A 17,013-nucleotide genomic window follows, 5' to 3' on the forward strand; every position below is an offset into this window, starting at 1 on the left:
ACCTCAACGCCACCCCCCAACCCTTCTCTCTCTCTGTCTCTCTCTCTCTCTCTCTCTCTCGCGGCACACCGATCTTTTCATCCATTCTTTTAATCGCAAAAAGAAATGGAATACATATATTATTTTTTGTCGTCATCGTTTTGAATATGGTTCCCCCTCTAACTCTCTTAGGTCTCCACACGGATTATATATAAGTTGCAACACCCATACACAGCTTAACATATGCTCATGACAGCTCCTCCTCTCTGACGTTCTCATCTTTTCTTTCTTTCTTATCTTCTTTCTTGGCTCTCTTTCCTCCCCCCCACCGAAACTCGTGCTGCTTCCTCCCTCTTTCCTTTCCTCTTTCCTTTTTCCTTTTTCCTTTCTCCGTGTCTCTTCTATATATTGGCGTTCACTCCAGTCAATTTGACACAATTCAGCGTCTCCAGTCTTTCTTTTCGCGTGGGGGTCAATCTGAGGGAAGCCCGACAACAGCTGGCCGATCTTGAAAAGAGGGGAAGATACGAGGGAAAGGAAGTTTGCTTCTTCCCAGCTGAGTTTGGTTCAAGGCAGTTCTTGGAGTCGCCTCCTCCCGCTATGGATTATTCTTCCTGCATTAGTACTTCTCTGGATCTCAATATCAGGCCGCTCAGGCCTCATGATGAAGCTCCGGTATGTGGAAAGTTCCCTCCTCCTTTTAGCCTTTCCGAATTCGGAGCTGAAGTTCAGCTGCCGGGTTTCTTGAATTGGTTTTGATTGAGATTTGTTTGTGTTTTGCTTCCAGAAGAGAGAGCCGCAAGAGACCGACTTTATGGATCTGGGTTTGAATACATCTGCCAAAGAAGAGGTGAGTGGGAGTCCATGAACTTCTCTTGTAATGAATGGACACAAACTTGACTCGTGGGTCGCGTCGTGTTTCAGTTATATATTCCTACAGAAGATTGATTATGGTTTGCTGTTTTTTTTTTTTCTGTTGTGTTGCCTTTTGTTCAGACTGGTGCTTTGGTTGAGGAGCTCAATAGGGTGAGTGCTGAGAACAAGAAGCTTACGCAGATGCTGACTGTCATGTGTGAGAACTACAACACATTGAGAAGCCAGGTGATGGATTACATGAGCAAGAATGCTGAGAAGGAGCTCAGTCCCTCCAAGAAAAGGAAATGCGATAGCAACAACAACATTGGCGAAAACAATAACAACATACTCGCAAATGGTGCTTCCGAGAGCAGCTCGACAGATGAAGACTCATCTAAGAAACCGAGGGAGGAAAAGATCACGGCTAAAATCTCAAGGCTCTATGTGAGGACCGAAGCATCTGACACTGGCCTGGTAAGCCCTTGAGTTCACTTCAGTCATGGCTAATTTAAAGCAGCCAATCATTGGTAGCTGATTCATGAACTAATGTATATCTGTGCATGTTTGTTTGCAGATTGTGAAAGATGGGTATCAGTGGAGGAAATATGGCCAAAAGGTGACCAGAGACAACCCATGTCCTAGGGCTTACTTCAAGTGCTCTTTCGCTCCAAGCTGCCCAGTCAAGAAGAAGGTAGGTTCGAACAAATCGATTTTCTTATAGGTGTGTAATTTGTTAGTAATTGGGAAATTGAAGGAGTGTCTTATGTTAAAGCTTGGATAAATTATCATCACATGTCGGACAAAACATGATGGTCACTTGCTTGAATTTGGATCTTCAGGTGCAAAGGAGTGTTGAGGACCAAGCTGTTCTGGTAGCTACATATGAAGGTGAACACAACCATCCAACTCAGATGGAGGAAACACAAGGCTCAAGCAGGTGCATGGCCATTGGATCAGTGCCCTGCTCAACCTCACTCAACTCATCTGGACCAACCATCACTCTTGACCTCACCAAATCGAAGTCCCCCATCGTTTCCCCAAGCAGCAACAACAACAACGACAATAACAACAACAACAACAACAATAACAATAACAACAGCAACAGCAACAGCAACAACAGCAACAAAATCACCTTAAAACCCAAGACAGAGTCGCCTGAAATCCAAAGGTTTCTGGTGGAGCAGATGGCCTCATCCCTCACGAAAGACCCCAGCTTCACTGCTGCCCTGGCTGCAGCCATTTCAGGGAAGATCTTCCACCAGAACCCTACCGGGAAATGGTGAAAAAATTGAGTAGGGGTTCATTAGGTGTTGATTTTGCTTTGTAAATGGATTGAAAGTGAAAGTCCTAAGAAAAAAAGAGAGGAAAATTTTGTTCTGCCAAGTTGAAAGATGCCATTCATGGTTTTGGAAGCAAGTTGCTCAAATTGGACAGTCTAGTCAAAGCAGTCCAACTCAAGTGGTGGGCTGTTCGAGTCATCTTCTTCCAAAACTTGTTGAAAGAGCTAGTCCTTTCTTTTTACTTTTGTCCCACGTAGCTTGCTTTTCTTGACTTCCTTGCGGGGCGATTTGAGAAGGAAGGGGCTCTCTGACCGCTCCGGTGCAATAAGATTCGGAAAGCAACGTTCGTGGAAAATGGGTGCAACTTCCAACTCAGCAGGAAAATGCGAGTCTTTGGTCTTCTCTTTACCAAGAGTGAAGACGAGTGGTGGGAGTATCCTCATTTTCATGTTTGTAGCTTAGATAGGACAAGCACGAGAAGAGAATATCCTGTAATAGGAAAAGGAAGAACAGATATTTTGTAGACATTTACGGATTTATAGCTCCAGAAACCTTGTTACTGGACATGGAAGCCGCTCAACAAAGCTGGAGCTATTGCTCAACTCAGCGGGAATATACGGATTCCAAGTATGGTTTTCAACAATCTTTTTCTCAGATTTACCCTTTTAAAAGAGATGCGTGCGTTGGATTGTTACCTTCAAAGGAGATCTTTTGTACCCGAGATTCTTAAACACAAATTCATGAACCGCACAATCGACAAAATTAAGAAAGGAACTCTGGTTTTTTTTCTTTCTTCTTTTCCGATGGAGACAAGTCTGGAATTGATATAGAGCTGTCTACATACCTCTACAGAAGTCTGTTGAATAATTGCTAAATATGAGTCATCTCAATAAAATTGCGGTAACAAGTCGTACCGAATAATAGCACAAGAGCGATCAACAGCTAAGTGGTCCCTAGTGACAATGATTCTACACAATCGACCTGCCTGGTCATCAAAGAAAATTACAATGGCTGGAAATCCATCTTAATTACTTGAGAGGAGAAGAAGATTCGTCCTTAGCTCTTGGCAGTATCAGACTACTTGTTTCGCTGGGTTTTTTCTTTTCGTCCTTGCCATTTCTGTCGTCTTTTTCCCGTGCTTCTGCCAAAGCGACGCACTCATGAAATCTGAAGCAACTAACAAGGTGATCGTTAGTTAATCCAGCGACCTGCATGAATGAATAGACGACTGTGGGGCTGACACTCCGAAATCCTCTCTTGATCAATTCTTTGCTTATGAACTCCGCCTTTGAAGTTTTCACAGGCACCTGACGGGAATACTTGAAGTGGCTGACAAGTGGGTTTTGGTTTACAAAGCTCCATATGTACTTGTCGAAGGATCCAAACTCTTCGATTACCTGTATTATCAATAAAGAACCAAAAAATTAAAAAGAAAAAGAAGAAAAGGTTCTGCAGTTAAGCTTAATTCTCATGAACCCTTCTATTCCTTGGAGTAGAAATTTCTGCTTGAAGTTTCCCGATGGAACTTTCAACGAGAGAGAAAGGTTGTATGATGGAAAGACTTTCTCAAAAGAGGCCACAAAGTCAAGAATATGTCTACATGTTACTTTAGATTTGTACGTTGTAGAGAAAAACCCTCAGTGTGCTATTTGCCACAAACGACAAGGATGGAATGACTACAGAACGAGGAGAAAAGGTCACTACCTTGCACATCTGACGTGCATTTTCAATGATGGCTCGCAGCTTTGGCTCCGATAATAATGAAAGGGCAGGGCTTCCTGGTGCAGTTGCCTTTTTTTCATTTAGTTTTGATACAGAGACCGGATCAAAGTCCAAGAAGACTTCCCTGATCACAAGTATATGAATCGTGAAGTCAGCCAATGCCTGATAGTATTCTTGAAGCCTCGTGTTCCTCATTTTGTAGAAAGCTAAACAAGTGTAAACTTGATAGCTACTCGTCAATAATGAAACCACTACTCTGTCAATAATGAAACCACCGGGCGCAATAGATATTAGATTGAATTAGCTTTTACCTAAAAATATGCCTTTTGATAAGAATGGCTGGCCATGAAAGTTCAGCTAAAGCACCTGACAAGCAGAGCAATTCGAATAATCTCCTGCAAGATGTCAGGAGGAATGGTCAGAAACCATGGAAGAGAGACCACATATAATTTTTAAGGAACAGAAAAGGTTCGCAGTTAGTTTAGACACCTGTCGTCATGAACTGGGAACCCCCATTCCTCATCATGAAAAGCAGCATAGTTAGGATCTACTCAACACGTGAGAAAGAGTAGATATGGTCAGAATTCCAGATGTGTAAAGGACAGAAATAAGGGCACATGAAAAACATCAAGGACGTATACACAACATATAAGAAAACCCACCTCTTATACGTTTATATACCATATAACTACATAAGCACATGCATCTATATTCTAGCATGAGTTCATGGTCAAAGAAATGAAAAGTCAAGAGTCCAAGAACGTGGTGCGAAAGAGTCTCCCGTTGATTGGAATGGTCAAGCCTTTAATAGGCATAGACTCTAGAACTTCATTACTATTCCTAGCTTAGGTGTGCTGCACTTTTTCACTCACCCACCCAGTCAACCAATGCGACGTCCATCTTTATCCTATGCATAATCAGCTGATTGTAAAAAGCAATATTCTCTTAAGCCAGCCCTCTAATGATACATTTAACACACCAATGTCCCCAGTAAGCATGCGGTGAATTACTTACAACTGCAAGCCACCATAAAATTCCATCAACCAAGCTTACACAGTTGGGAAAAGGGATTTGAAAACAATAAGAAGTACTCACAGGGCTGATTTTGAGAATAGGCCTGGAGGATAGTCAAATTCCTACTTGAGCCCCGTGCGAACGTTTTTTTTTTTTTTCAATTGGATTCAAAATGGTCCTTTCCAAAGACTGCTTTTGTTTAGCTCCTTTCTCAGCAGCAGAGAATTAATAGAAGGGTTTGGAATTCTCAGAAAAACAGAATCTTGGAGAATTTGAAGAGGGAGAAAAATACTAGGATCATGATGGCCCTTTCAAATGGGAGAAAATTAACTAAAACACTAAATTTTGCTCATGCGATAGTGATTAAATAATCAAGAGCAAATTACAAAGTGAACAAATAACACAAAAAAATCTGTTGAAGAAATTCTTTTAGCAATTTGATGGTCATAAATTCTTGAGTGTTTAATAAGTTGTTCGAACAAAAGTAAAGATGAAATTTGCTAAAGAAAAACAACAAGCAAAAATAAGAAATTCACATACGTCCTGTCAATTTAACTAAGTCATACCTGTGGCAAATGTGGTGTCGAAGTAAAAGAACAAACAGATATTAATTAACATAATGGAAATTTTCGGGTGCAATAATACATCACCAAAAGCATGCCAAACTATGTATTGGACCAGAAGGACAAGGCATAAGGACAGGGAAAATTTCAAAAGGTGACAAACAGTTTTGTATAGATTGGTTTTGGGGAATTCAATTGTTTAAGACCCAGCTCATGAAAACAATCTTGATTCAAGATTATCCCCACTTGGATTTGGGGCAAATTCTGTTCAAATTGACAGACAAACAGGCAATCAATGTTGGCCAGGAAATTACCTTAAATAAGTGATTTTGTCCAAACTGGTGACATATGTTAACTGCTCTTGGCCTAAAGACGAGATTGTGCAGGATTTCCAGGGATACTTGTGTGGATCCAGTGGTCTAATGATTCGAATTTCATCTTTTGGTTTTAAAGCTTTATATATATAGAGACGCCTTCATTGCTTCTTTGAACTTTTAAATTTGTGAATCCTAATTGTCGATTGTTGTATTAATTTATTGGGTCTGTCCATCCATTTGTGAACAAACAAGCATGTGAGTGTGTGCAGACAGAGAGAGAAGTCCACATTTGAGGAGGAATTTGGTTATGGGAACATCAGCGGAAGCAAGAGTCTATCATGGGTATCGGCAGAAGGAAAACTGTTTTGCAAGCTAGAAGCTAAGGCAGTCTGTACAGTCTATTAAATAGTGGAATGCAGCCTCCTTGGACTGATATAACTGTCTGTTCTCTTAAATGAATTGCAACTAAACTTGACCCGATATTTTGCCAAAAGCTGGAAGAAATGGTGCAGCAGACCTCTATAAACATTGATACAAGCTTCTGTTGATCTATACTCTGTATTTGTTCGGTCGCAGTTGCTAATTTCTCTCAATTGGAGAAAAACAATTTTTCGAAAAATCTTAAGTTTTGCTTCAAGCAAGTTACTGTATCTTGGTTGCAAAAATTACTAATTCTCAGGCCAAGCACCTTCAAGTTCATCCAAGTGTCAATTGACCTTGAATCATGGCTACTCTTGAAGACGATTTATTGTGGCTGCTCTCAAAGATAAAGATTGGTGTCCGAAAAACAAAGGACTTGGAACAACAAATGGTGGTACCATGCAAATATCAACAGCTACATTCTACCTCAATAACTTAATGAAAGAATACATAAGATGGCTCTAATTTTAGAGCATGAGAAGCACTAATAAAAGCCTAATTTCCTTATTTATGACCACACCCAAACTAATATCTGAAGATATAACACATTCTATATCCCCTTATTACTGCTAAATCCGTGACCCCGTTCCATACACCTTTTCAAAAGTGCAACATAACAAGTGACAACTAATTTGCAATTTAATCAAAAAAGGATATCGTGTACCAGAAAAATTGTCCAACTTAAGTTAGGATCCGAGGAGCATTAAACTCTATCCACCCTCATCTGTTAAATGGAAATGTAGAGTTCTGGTGGATGTACTGATGCCCGCATGGAGTAGGTTGATAAAATCTAATTGAAGCAAGTGATCATCTAAGATCCTCACAGTAGGCTGTATTAAACATATTCTGTCGGAAATACAATAAAAATTAGCATTATCTTCTACTTATTATACTCTAAAATTGGACACTAAAATTGGACATACTCCCTATCCTTGCCATACAAGAACATCTAAAGTGCACGTGAAGGGTCGATAATTTTAATGGGCATGTCATTTTGTACTTTACTCTGTGTCAATTCAGCATATTACAGAGCTGCCTTCCACAATAGCATAAAAATGACACAGGCTCAACTCCTACTGCTACATCATCACACGAAACTGGTGCAATCATAACTCCTTCCACAGTATTAGTGAAAAGAGAACAAAAGACAAATCAATTGAACTGACTCCTAATGCTGTTCAGCAATCAATTTACAGAATTTATTCAGTTGACCTTTCGTTCACTTAAATCCCACATCATTGCCCCATTTGACAAGGCATGCAAGTATAGTTCATTCAAAGCCCTGATGAAGGTGATTATTTCGGGCTCCCAACAAGCAACTTCACTTGAAGGAAGCAGCTGAGGTCGGGTGATTAATGGTGATAATATCCTGCTTTTCTTAGTTAGCACTACAATTCTGAAGCATAAAAGTTATTAGCACTTGGATGCTTCTCTAAAATTGAGCGAAAAAATTTATTACAAATGACGCTGATAATTTCTTCATATGTAGAGCCATAATACTATATTAAGTGTTTCCTCATGATTTTTAATTTAAGCTCTATTAAGGTAAATAGCTATTAAAAACATGTCCATAATCTGCTCATCTTTTGTCGCGGTGACAATCTATTTTCCTGAAAATCCTCCTATGCATAATTTATAACTCAAGCTTCATTAAATAATAAATGACTATGTTTCCTGGTAAGGCTGATCTGCATTTTTAATCATAGCACATGCAAGACATGGAAGAAGTAATTGAGGGTCCAATGCATAGTTTGCCATTAATGGATTTCATAAAGCTGTTACTTGTAGCTAACAATTAAAGCTTTAGATCAATGTCACCCCTCATCTTGAAATAACATACTAACTATGACACTATTTGTAACTGAAGACGCACAGAACATTTTTTTTCTTCTAGAAAAAAGAACCCTTCAACTAGGCATGAGTTAGCCTGGACACCCACCCGAGCACCATACCAGAAAGGAAAGTAACTCCCCTAGTTGTATACAATGTCTCAAATGTTCATATTCCATTATGTTTTCTTAAGTTTACTGGCATGCTCTAGTGATATTCATCACATATAACATACAGCTTTGAACAATGCAAACCTGGTTCCACCCTGAGATCTCCTAAGCATAAAAAGACCATGCATAATTTTCGCGCTTATAAGTAAAAGTCATCAATTGCAGCAGAACTCAATCAATTGTGAGCATATTGTAAATATGTCAACCATACCTGTATTTGGCGTGACCCAGCTACATCTTTTCTTGATCTCTAGACCATCGAGGGTATCGACTAACCCACCATCATCACCAACCTTTTCAACTGTGTCTACCTCTGTACTATAAGTTCGGTCTGCCTTCGCACTACATTTCTTCTTCCTGACCGCGACACTTGTTCTCCTCCCTGTGACCATCCTCCCGCTTGATGTCTGACTCTGTGACGAATCAGACGATGAAGCATCGGACGAGCACGAAGCACTCATCGCCGATTTCGGCCCCATCGCCAACTCTTGGTGCTGCATAAGTGCTTTAGCGGCGCCCGAATTCTGCGAGACCGGTGGAGTGGAGATCGCCTTCTTGTCCTTGGGCTCTGATTTCTGAGGCGGCTTATCGGGTTTCTTGCTGGGCTTCGAGGCAGGTTTCAAAGCGTTGGCATTGGCCATCGGAGCATTGTTTGCAGCTGGTCTCAGCACCGGTCGAATCTCCGGCTCGAAGACGTTCGTCGAACGCACACGCGGAGGGCCCGACATCGCAAAACTCACTCTCTCTCCTCTCTCTACAGTCACTTTCCAGAAGATATTCAATTCAATTTCAAGCACATTTCACCGAGTCGATGCTCAACGCTCGAATCAATCCTCAATTACGTACTCACCGACAATGACTTATGCCCCCCGAATCTGTACGGACAGTGAAGCCGCAAACTTAGGGCAGGGACGAGGCTAATCGCTCCAAACCGAGGCGGATGAGGCGAATGCCGACGAGAAGAGACGCTCGAACCCTCGCCGCCCGAGAGCCGACCCCGGCGTTCAAGCGAGAGAGCGCGAGACCGAGCTGCACTCGGAGGAAGCGGCGAAACGGCGGCGCCGCGAGCGGCGGAGGTTTCCGCGAGAATGCTCCGGGGACGGCAGGAAAATCCGCGTCGCGCGCTTCGCTATTCGCTTTTTCCTGGCCGTGGCGATTGGAGAGGGAAAATGCGGGAAAGTGAGGGAAAATGGAGAGAAAATCGTGGGAGAATCAGTGAGAAGAAGGAGAAGGAGAAGGAGAGGAGCGAGCCTTCTTCTCGTGAATGTGAAACTCGAGTGGACTTTTGTGCGAGAAAAGCAACGTATCAGTGATGGAGACAGGGAGCCAGTCAGGGCCCGCCACGTGGGGAGCGCTCGAGGGGGCTCTGGTTTTGAACTCCCGAGCGCTCGGCCCGGCCCGGTCGGACCGGGGGCCCTGGGGAGGAGAGCCGGCCGCCAGAGGGGCGCCGGGGGGGCCCCACTTATCCAGCCACCTTCCACCTTCCACTCGTTGAAATCCCAACGTCGACCAACTCGGGTTGCAGAACGAACGGCGAGAGTTCCCGATAAAAAAACTTCGAAAGGCCTCCGGTCATGGCTGCCGCCGCTCCCCTGTTCCCGAATTCTCTCGCGCCGTTCTCGACGAACCCGAGCTCCGCCTCGCCGTCGCCTCGCCTCGGCAGGCCCTCGTTTCCCGCCCGCTTCGAGCAGCCTCCGCCGCTGCTGCGCCCGAGGAAGCGGGACGCGGCGGCGCCGGCGCCGGCTCGCGCCAAGAAGAAGAAGAACCCGTGGCTCGACCCTTTCGACGACGGCGAGGACCCGGACATGGAGTACGGGTCGCTGTTCGCGGACGGCAAGCAGGAGGAGGACCCCCGGCCGCCCGACAACCCGGACAGCCCCTACGGGTTCCTCAAGTTCCCCATGGGGTACAACGTGGAGATCGCGGGCCTGGCGCTGAAGGTGAGGGGGGACGTGAGGCGGTGCTGCTGCGTGGTCTCCGGCGGCGTGTACGAGAACCTGCTCTTCTTCCCGGCGATACAGCTGATCAAGGATAGGTACCCGGGGGTGCAGGTGGACGTGGTCGCGTCGGCGAGGGGGAAGCAGGCTTACGAGCTGAACAAGAACGTGAGGTGGGCTAATGTGTATGACCCCGACGATGACTTCCCCGAGCCCGGGGACTACGTCGACATGATCGGGTTGCTTAAGGTTAGGATCATGACTTCGTTTGCCTCTTTAACCTTCATCCGACAAAACCATAACAGGCAGGATGTTTGGAATACGATGCATTGCCGATCGCAATTGACCAGTTTAGGACTAGAATTCAATCCGGTTGGCAGTTCATGGATCAGCTGCAACGATGCTGAGTAATTTTGATCTTATTAACTTTGATTGTACTTTTCCCATGAGCTGGTGTCTCCAGATATGTCGATTGATAAAATCATCGATCACGACTCGATGAGCACGACATGATTTAACTCAGTATATCGCAGTAACAAATGGAAAACTGTATACGTGTATGTAACACTCAGGTTTCTTAGCTGCAATTGTTTGGCAAGGACTGACTGCTCGCCAAACTCTTATTATGTTTCCCTCTGTACATGCAGAGTAGGTATTACGATATGGTTCTGTCGACGAAACTGGCGGGGCTTGGGCACGCCTCTTTCTTGTTTATGACGTCTGCCCGCGATCGAGTCAGCTACATTTATCCCGACGTGAATGCTGCAGGAGCGGGACTACTTCTATCCGAGACTTTCACAGCAGAAAGCACCAATCTTTCAGATGGTGGATACAACATGTGAGACTCTCAATTAAGCTTCTTTTTCATTGTTTACGCATTCATATCGGAAGAAGGCGCAACCACCCTGTGAAAGATAAACGGTTGATGAGGCGTTTTGTAACTCTAGGTATCAACAGATGGTTGATTGGTTGGGAAGGCCCTTCCGCAGTGTGCCGAGACATCCTGTTCCGCCGCTAAAGGTTTCTATCTCGAAGAAGGTGAAGGAGGTCGTAGAAGGAAAGGTCAGGAATGCCGGCGCAGAGAAGGGGAAGTACGTCGTGATTCATGGGCTAGAATCAGATTCAAAGGCGTCAATGCAGTCGAGAGGGGACACTGACAGCTTGCTGCCGCTCACGCTTTGGGCCGAAATCGCCGATGGTATAAGGTAGTCTTTTAGCTTTTCTTTCGACACATTCGATGCTTTGTAGGACTAAAAGCTAGAGTGCTGTCAAGAAAACAGATTTACCTGAAGCTGCTGGTCAGATTCAGTTCTGCTTACTATCCCTGTTAACCAAAATGCTGCATTTATAATTGAAGATAGTATATGAACTGCAAATTTCGTCAAGAGTCGAACCCAGTTATCGTCGAACTATATAAAAAATTTCAAAATCAAGCTTCTCAATACATGGTAGTAAATGGCCATTGGACTTCCTCTGGCAAGAGGAACTTCTATGAAACGGGTATATGAAAAAGTGACATTGCTTGACTCGAATGCTTTGATGTAAAATCGAAAACAGAGGGGTGAGGCCGATATTCGTCATTCCGCATGAAAAGGAAAGGGAAAATGTGGAGGAGATCATCGGAGAAGATGCCAGCACCGTCTTTATAACTACACCGGGTCAGGTACGTGCTTTCCGATATTGTTCTGTGGCTAAACAGGTTAATGCTTTAGCATCAGGTGTAGTAGCTATGAAGATTCTTAAAAGGAACTCCAGTTCTCATTTCCAATGAATTTTCCTCGCATGACATCTTGAGACCTGTCCTCCTTCCTTTTGCTTGCTTGCTGCAGCGATTGTCAACAGAATGGCTGCAAAATAGCATCCTTGTGTTAAGAGTGAAACTTATACTTCCATTCCTTGATTCTTTCTCCTTCAGCTGGCTGCGCTAATCAATGACTCATTTGGGGTAATAGCAACAAATACGGCTGCTATCCAACTAGCCAATGCACGTGAAAAACCAAGGTAAATTTATACGTGAACGGCTCATCTCCTTTTGAGTTTAAAGTGTAGTGCTATCCTCGTAGTGCTTTTGTTTCGAAAACCAGCTAATTAACAGTAAATCACTTACAATTAGCCGCAGCAGATTACTGACTCATATCACGAGTGTTCATTCGCAGCATTGCCCTGTTTTCTTCTGAAGTGAAGGCGAGATTATTCATTCCGAACCCTGAAGAGAAAAAATGTACTGTGGTTTCCTCCAAAACTGGAAAACTTATTGATATTGATGTTGAAGCTGTGAAAAAGTCCATGCAGATTTTTGATGTCTTCCTAGCTCTAGCCTAGAAGTGATGATACTTCTTTTTGGGTCCTCTGTATTCTAAAGATTCCAATTTTGTATATCTGTGTATTCGATTGAAGTGATGGAAGCTCAATTGTTGTATCGAGTGGCCTCATCTAAATAAGGAGGACACCAGGAGCTTTTGCAGAGACTATCACCTGTCTATGCCAGTTGCATTTGGCTTGTTATGGAAGCGCATTCCCAACATCGAAATTGGTTATGCGCTTAAATTTAGGTGAGGAACGTGTGTAGAGGGACAGAAACGATAGTTACTATGGTAACCTAGTTACTTAGGGTGTGCATGGAAACACTCCAAAAAAGTGTTTCCGGAACACTTCTGTACGGAAAGTGTTCAGGGAACAAAAAAACAAACGCGTTTGGTTGCGTTTCATTTCTTTTTGTTTCCGAACGAAATAAGAACAAAAAAAAGAAACAACAATTTGTTGTTTCTTGCTCCAGAAACATTTCTTGAAGAAACATTTCTCTTCTCTCTCTTCTTCTTCTCTTCTTCTTTTCTTCTTTTTTTTCTTCTTTTTTCTTTCGCCGGTCGCCGGCCTCGTATGGCTCGGGGCCGGCCGTCGAGGCTTAGCCTCGCCCGGATCCGACGAGGCCGAGCGTCGCCAACCCCCCGAGGCTCGGCGTCGCCGGCGGGCAAGGCCGAGCCTCGCCATGGCCGGGCGAGCTCGCCTAGCCAAGGCGAGGCTCGGCATCGCCCGCGTCGGCCCCGACGCCGCCTCGCCGAGGGCCGGCGAGCCTCGCCGTGGCTCGCCGTGGCCGGGCGAGGCTGCCGGCCCCGTCGGCTGGTCGCCAGGAGGCCGTGACCTAAAAAAAGAAAAAAAAAAAAGAAATGAAAACATGAAAAATAAAATAAAAATGTTTAAAAAATTAAAAGAAACAAAAAAAAAAAAATAAAATTTACCAAACGTGTTTCTATTCATTTTTTATTCTCTGACCAAACGTTACCAAACGCGTTCTTTTGTTGAAAATTGTTAGAACGAAACACTTTTTTTTGTTTCTGTTCCCGGAACAGAAAATGAACAGAAATAATTCCATGCGCGCCCTTAGCATCTAAGATGGTAAACATGGCATTTCCAGGATAAAATGAACAGCAGGAAAAGTGCAAGACAAGGTACAAATTCCAAGCTACAAGTGTGATGCTCATGTAACTATCTTGGCTACATACTGATACTGTGTTGTAAGCAGCATTAATAAACACATGCTCAAGGCCTAGTGGTGTCTATATTTGTACTTTAGAAGCTAAAAGCCGAAGCATTTCAACCATGAAACTAAATATCCTGTTGTCAGCATGGTTAAAGAATTATTCAGTCTTCCAAAGAAGGAAATACAACATGGTGTCCAGCTCCAGAAAGAGGTAAAGAATGAATCTGGATGAAACTATCACTAGACTATGGAAAAAGAACTAAGGGGTGTCCCGAAGCATCCACTGCAGTTATGCAGAATGATGCCAAAGTTGCTGGTAGATTCAGAATCATGAAAGATTATGAGATTGGCTTAGCCCGTGTAGCTGGATCTTCAGTCGACTCTAGATGCACCATAAATACATAGCCTAGCACCCACAAGGCAACGTATTGAAAGGGTACCCAAGCTAAACATGCAACAAGGCTCATGATGCTTCCAACGTACTGAGGATCTTTTATGTATCCAAAAGGGAATTCAGTCACCCACGGAATGTTCTTCCCAAATCGCACGCCATAGTAGGTCCCAGATTCACCAAGCAACTGATAAACCCTGCAGAACATTTACTTTTAGAACCAAAAAAATTATGTTCTTGTAGAACATGCAGCTCTATTATGGAAAGGCAGGTCAATGGCATGCTCTGGAAGTTCTTTTGGCAGAAGAAGGTAACAACCAAGAAAAAATAAGGCGCACCTACGTTCTCACACTAAACCTAAATTATGTGCTTGCTCCTCTCTCCTCGGACATACACCCATACTCTAATTCTGATTCCACTTTGATTATGATTCTGCATTTCTACTTTTCCTCCAATGTTATATGTTTTAGCTCATAAGCCAACAGAAACTCAGAACATCATACACTGGTACTTCGTTTTTCAAGAAATAAGCTTTGTAAACTTAGAAGGCTCTCAGCATTCTATATAAGCATCCCTCCATAGGGTCACGGTGATTGAGCATACCAAAGAAAAACAGTCATCTTTCAGATTATTACACTAGCTCCAAGAATGCACATGCTACTGATTTCACAAAAAGTTGAAAAATCTCCATATGCACGAATCCAAGCTATTTTCAGTTGCAATATAATGTAGCCAAAAGAAAAAGAAATGAAACAAGATGAAGAAACAAAAATAAAGGTGTTTGACAGCACAACCGCTTGACAGGTCTCTTCAGCCTAAATATCAGTGCAATCAATTACATATCCTTCCATATTCCACCTTACTCATTTGATGAAGACAACCCAAACGAACCACAGACAAAAACACAACTGCCCACAAAGCAACATTAACTCCTCAAGCTCACAATAAGTAGCTACCGACAAAATCCAGAGGCTTTATGCCCAAACCTGGCAAATTCCCTATTAGTCTCCCCAGAGTACAGAACAATAGACAAACAAACGTATACCCCATAACAGTGCGACGCCCATGACCACCAAACATAAGTCATATAAGTACATCAAACCAAAGGGCAAATCGTTCTTGTTTTCTTTGGGAGTTTGGGAATTACCTGTAGTTGAGGAACTGGCCAAAGAGGAAGAGGGGCCAGAAGTAGAGGGGGGGAGGCCAAGACAAGGAAGAGACAGAGAAGAGAGAGAGGATCTGAATCAGCTTCAAGCAGTGAGAGACCAGAGCCATCACTTTGCTTGGGTCACGCCCTCTCCCACACAGATTCACCCATGCCTGTGGCCTCCTCCACAACCAGTAGTAGAATGGAAATGGCACCATCACACCTATCCCTGCCACGATTCCCATCTCTCTCTCTCTCTCTCTCTCTCTCTCTCTGCTGATTTTTCCGTGCTCCCTGTGCCTGCCCTGCTGAGGAGTTGATCTTGAAGGGGCCATACATCATTGGTCTTAGGCCAGAATTTTAGAGAACAGGCCCATATTTTGGTCTTGGCCCATGCAGTCTGTTTTTCCTGCTGTAGATCCGTCGGGATTTATCAACCATAGACAACCTTTGTGAATCCAACAAAGCCTGGATCTTTTGCTTTTGGAAGCCCAAATTTGAGTCGGGGTTGCTATTCTATTCGGTGTTTGGGAACACCCTCCGAACTCAATAAACCGAGTTATGTCCATATAAAATGACTGATCAGAAATATGGGGCAAGAGGTGAGATAGACCATTGCAGCGCGGCGGCCAAGTTGCGCCGGTGGAAGAGCTCGTCGGAATAGCGCGATCCTCTGTAGCCCACGATTTCTCCATTTAAGCGCCACCATTCATCATTCGTTGCTACGCCATCGACACAAGTCCGTGCTGGAACTTCCAGCCTCATATGCTCCTTGCCCACGACGAGCCACATTTGCTCCGGTCATTACTTTACTGTAGGACCACCGCGACAACACGGGTGCCCCCCCACGACATCCTATCTCGATCCTTCTCCCGACCGAAAGTAGCCTTACGATATCTTATCCCGATCATTCTCCCGACCAAATGTAGCCTTACTTTTTTTTCGATACCATTTTCACATGCATTTTTCTCTGGTCCCGTCAATTCTTAAGGGTGATGATTGGAGCTCTTTTCATGGTGAAGATAGAGCTGTCGCATCTTGGACTACAATGGAGAGCAAGAAGATTGGTGGTCGACACTTATTTGCGGATTCTTCGGTGTCGGAATCGAATTGTCACTCATCATCTCAAAATCTCCCTAAAGAAACTGTCCGAGCGTGGTTCGAGCATCGGAATGTCCACGACTCAATGAACATAAGAGTATTTTACTGGATAATGGATATACATCCAATAACTAAACATTTTGCGTGTATTCTGCGCATTACTCGGAGTTCCAGCTGAAAGGATTGATTCTCTAATTTATTACACGAAAGTAATCATAATTAACCAGGAAATGATATGGATGCCCCATCTGAATGGAACTTTGGACGATTTCTAGAGGTCCAAAAATTAGTGGGAAAATTGTCCAAAAAATCTTAAACCTATTATATGATTGCCAATTCTATTCTAAACATTTCAACTATGTCAATTTAGTCCTAAACCTTTTCACAACTTGTCAATTTAATCTTAAATTTTTCAATAATGCAAATTTGGTCCCAAATCCTTTAATGATTTGTCAATTTAGTCATACACTTGTCAATTTAATTATTTTTGTCAATTTTGTCAAGAAATCTTTGATGTGGCTGATGGTCTAGTTAGTGGCTGTCATCTTACGTGACACGACTCACATTGACGTGGACAAATTTTTTTTTAAAATTCGAATTTTTTTTTTCTTCCTTTTTTTTTTTCCTTTTTTCCTCTGGTTGGCAAGGCTCTATCTCCCTATCACTAGATGAGGTTGAGCTTCACTCTCATTGAGGCAACAAGGTTTACCTTGCCAATGGCTAGAAGAGGCTTGCTCTTGTTGGATTTGACAAGGGTCGAGTCATGCCACGAGCAAGTGAGGCTCACCCTTGCCTTTGGTGGGTTGTTG

At 43.4% G+C, this 17,013-nt stretch overlaps 4 protein-coding genes across 4 annotated transcripts; 2 read left to right on the forward strand and 2 right to left on the reverse strand.

Annotated features, from left to right (window-relative positions):
* Nucleotides 1-213: 213 nt before the first annotated feature.
* LOC104450623 (probable WRKY transcription factor 40) lies at nucleotides 214-2,757 on the forward strand. Its single transcript, XM_039315439.1, has 5 exons — nucleotides 214-654; nucleotides 767-829; nucleotides 976-1,308; nucleotides 1,409-1,525; nucleotides 1,674-2,757. The coding sequence occupies exons 1-5, from the start codon at nucleotides 580-582 to the stop codon at nucleotides 2,115-2,117; spliced, it is 1,032 nt and encodes a 343-aa protein (XP_039171373.1). The 5' UTR covers nucleotides 214-579; the 3' UTR covers nucleotides 2,118-2,757.
* A 119-nt stretch (nucleotides 2,758-2,876) lies between these two features.
* LOC104450624 (probable GMP synthase [glutamine-hydrolyzing]) lies at nucleotides 2,877-9,402 on the reverse strand. Its single transcript, XM_010065264.3, has 5 exons — nucleotides 8,362-9,402; nucleotides 4,326-4,383; nucleotides 4,148-4,231; nucleotides 3,819-3,960; nucleotides 2,877-3,511 (listed from the first exon to the last, which is right to left on the reverse strand). The coding sequence occupies exons 1-5, from the start codon at nucleotides 8,876-8,878 to the stop codon at nucleotides 3,143-3,145; spliced, it is 1,170 nt and encodes a 389-aa protein (XP_010063566.1). The 5' UTR covers nucleotides 8,879-9,402; the 3' UTR covers nucleotides 2,877-3,142.
* Nucleotides 9,403-9,659: 257 nt separating this feature from the next.
* Nucleotides 9,660-12,592, forward strand: LOC104450626 (photosynthetic NDH subunit of subcomplex B 1, chloroplastic). The gene is made up of 6 exons (XM_010065267.3): nucleotides 9,660-10,336; nucleotides 10,735-10,925; nucleotides 11,035-11,292; nucleotides 11,645-11,750; nucleotides 12,003-12,088; nucleotides 12,244-12,592. Exons 1-6 carry the CDS (start codon nucleotides 9,725-9,727, stop codon nucleotides 12,407-12,409), a joined length of 1,419 nt encoding a protein of 472 aa, XP_010063569.2. The 5' UTR covers nucleotides 9,660-9,724; the 3' UTR covers nucleotides 12,410-12,592.
* A 1,061-nt stretch (nucleotides 12,593-13,653) lies between these two features.
* LOC104450625 (phosphatidyl-N-methylethanolamine N-methyltransferase) lies at nucleotides 13,654-15,421 on the reverse strand. Its single transcript, XM_010065265.3, has 2 exons — nucleotides 15,104-15,421; nucleotides 13,654-14,153 (listed from the first exon to the last, which is right to left on the reverse strand). The coding sequence occupies exons 1-2, from the start codon at nucleotides 15,346-15,348 to the stop codon at nucleotides 13,904-13,906; spliced, it is 495 nt and encodes a 164-aa protein (XP_010063567.1). The 5' UTR covers nucleotides 15,349-15,421; the 3' UTR covers nucleotides 13,654-13,903.
* Nucleotides 15,422-17,013: the final 1,592 nt, after the last annotated feature.

The sequence above is a fragment of the Eucalyptus grandis genome, chromosome 6, assembly GCF_016545825.1.
Source record: "Eucalyptus grandis isolate ANBG69807.140 chromosome 6, ASM1654582v1, whole genome shotgun sequence".
Lineage (NCBI taxonomy): Eukaryota > Viridiplantae > Streptophyta > Magnoliopsida > Myrtales > Myrtaceae > Eucalyptus > Eucalyptus grandis.

Bases quoted from the DNA above. Each gene is read 5' to 3' on its own strand.
- LOC104450623 (XM_039315439.1), top strand. From the start codon at position 580: ATGGATTATTCTTCCTGCATTAGTACTTCTCTGGATCTCAATATCAGG. The intron at 1,309-1,408 runs GTAAGCCCTTGA...GTTTGTTTGCAG, and splicing joins AAGCATCTGACACTGGCCTG to ATTGTGAAAGATGGGTATCA. The intron at 1,526-1,673 runs GTAGGTTCGAAC...TTGGATCTTCAG, and splicing joins GCTGCCCAGTCAAGAAGAAG to GTGCAAAGGAGTGTTGAGGA.
- LOC104450624 (XM_010065264.3), bottom strand. From the start codon at position 8,878: ATGTCGGGCCCTCCGCGTGTGCGTTCGACGAACGTCTTCGAGCCGGAG. The intron at 4,232-4,325 runs GTGTCTAAACTA...GACATCTTGCAG, and splicing joins TTCCCAGTTCATGACGACAG to GAGATTATTCGAATTGCTCT. The intron at 3,961-4,147 runs GTAAAAGCTAAT...ACTTGTGATCAG, and splicing joins ATCAAAAGGCATATTTTTAG to GGAAGTCTTCTTGGACTTTG.
- LOC104450626 (XM_010065267.3), top strand. From the start codon at position 9,725: ATGGCTGCCGCCGCTCCCCTGTTCCCGAATTCTCTCGCGCCGTTCTCG. The intron at 10,337-10,734 runs GTTAGGATCATG...CTGTACATGCAG, and splicing joins ACATGATCGGGTTGCTTAAG to AGTAGGTATTACGATATGGT. The intron at 12,089-12,243 runs GTAAATTTATAC...GTTCATTCGCAG, and splicing joins AATGCACGTGAAAAACCAAG to CATTGCCCTGTTTTCTTCTG.
- LOC104450625 (XM_010065265.3), bottom strand. From the start codon at position 15,348: ATGGGAATCGTGGCAGGGATAGGTGTGATGGTGCCATTTCCATTCTAC. The intron at 14,154-15,103 runs GTAATTCCCAAA...AATGTTCTGCAG, and splicing joins GGCCAGTTCCTCAACTACAG to GGTTTATCAGTTGCTTGGTG.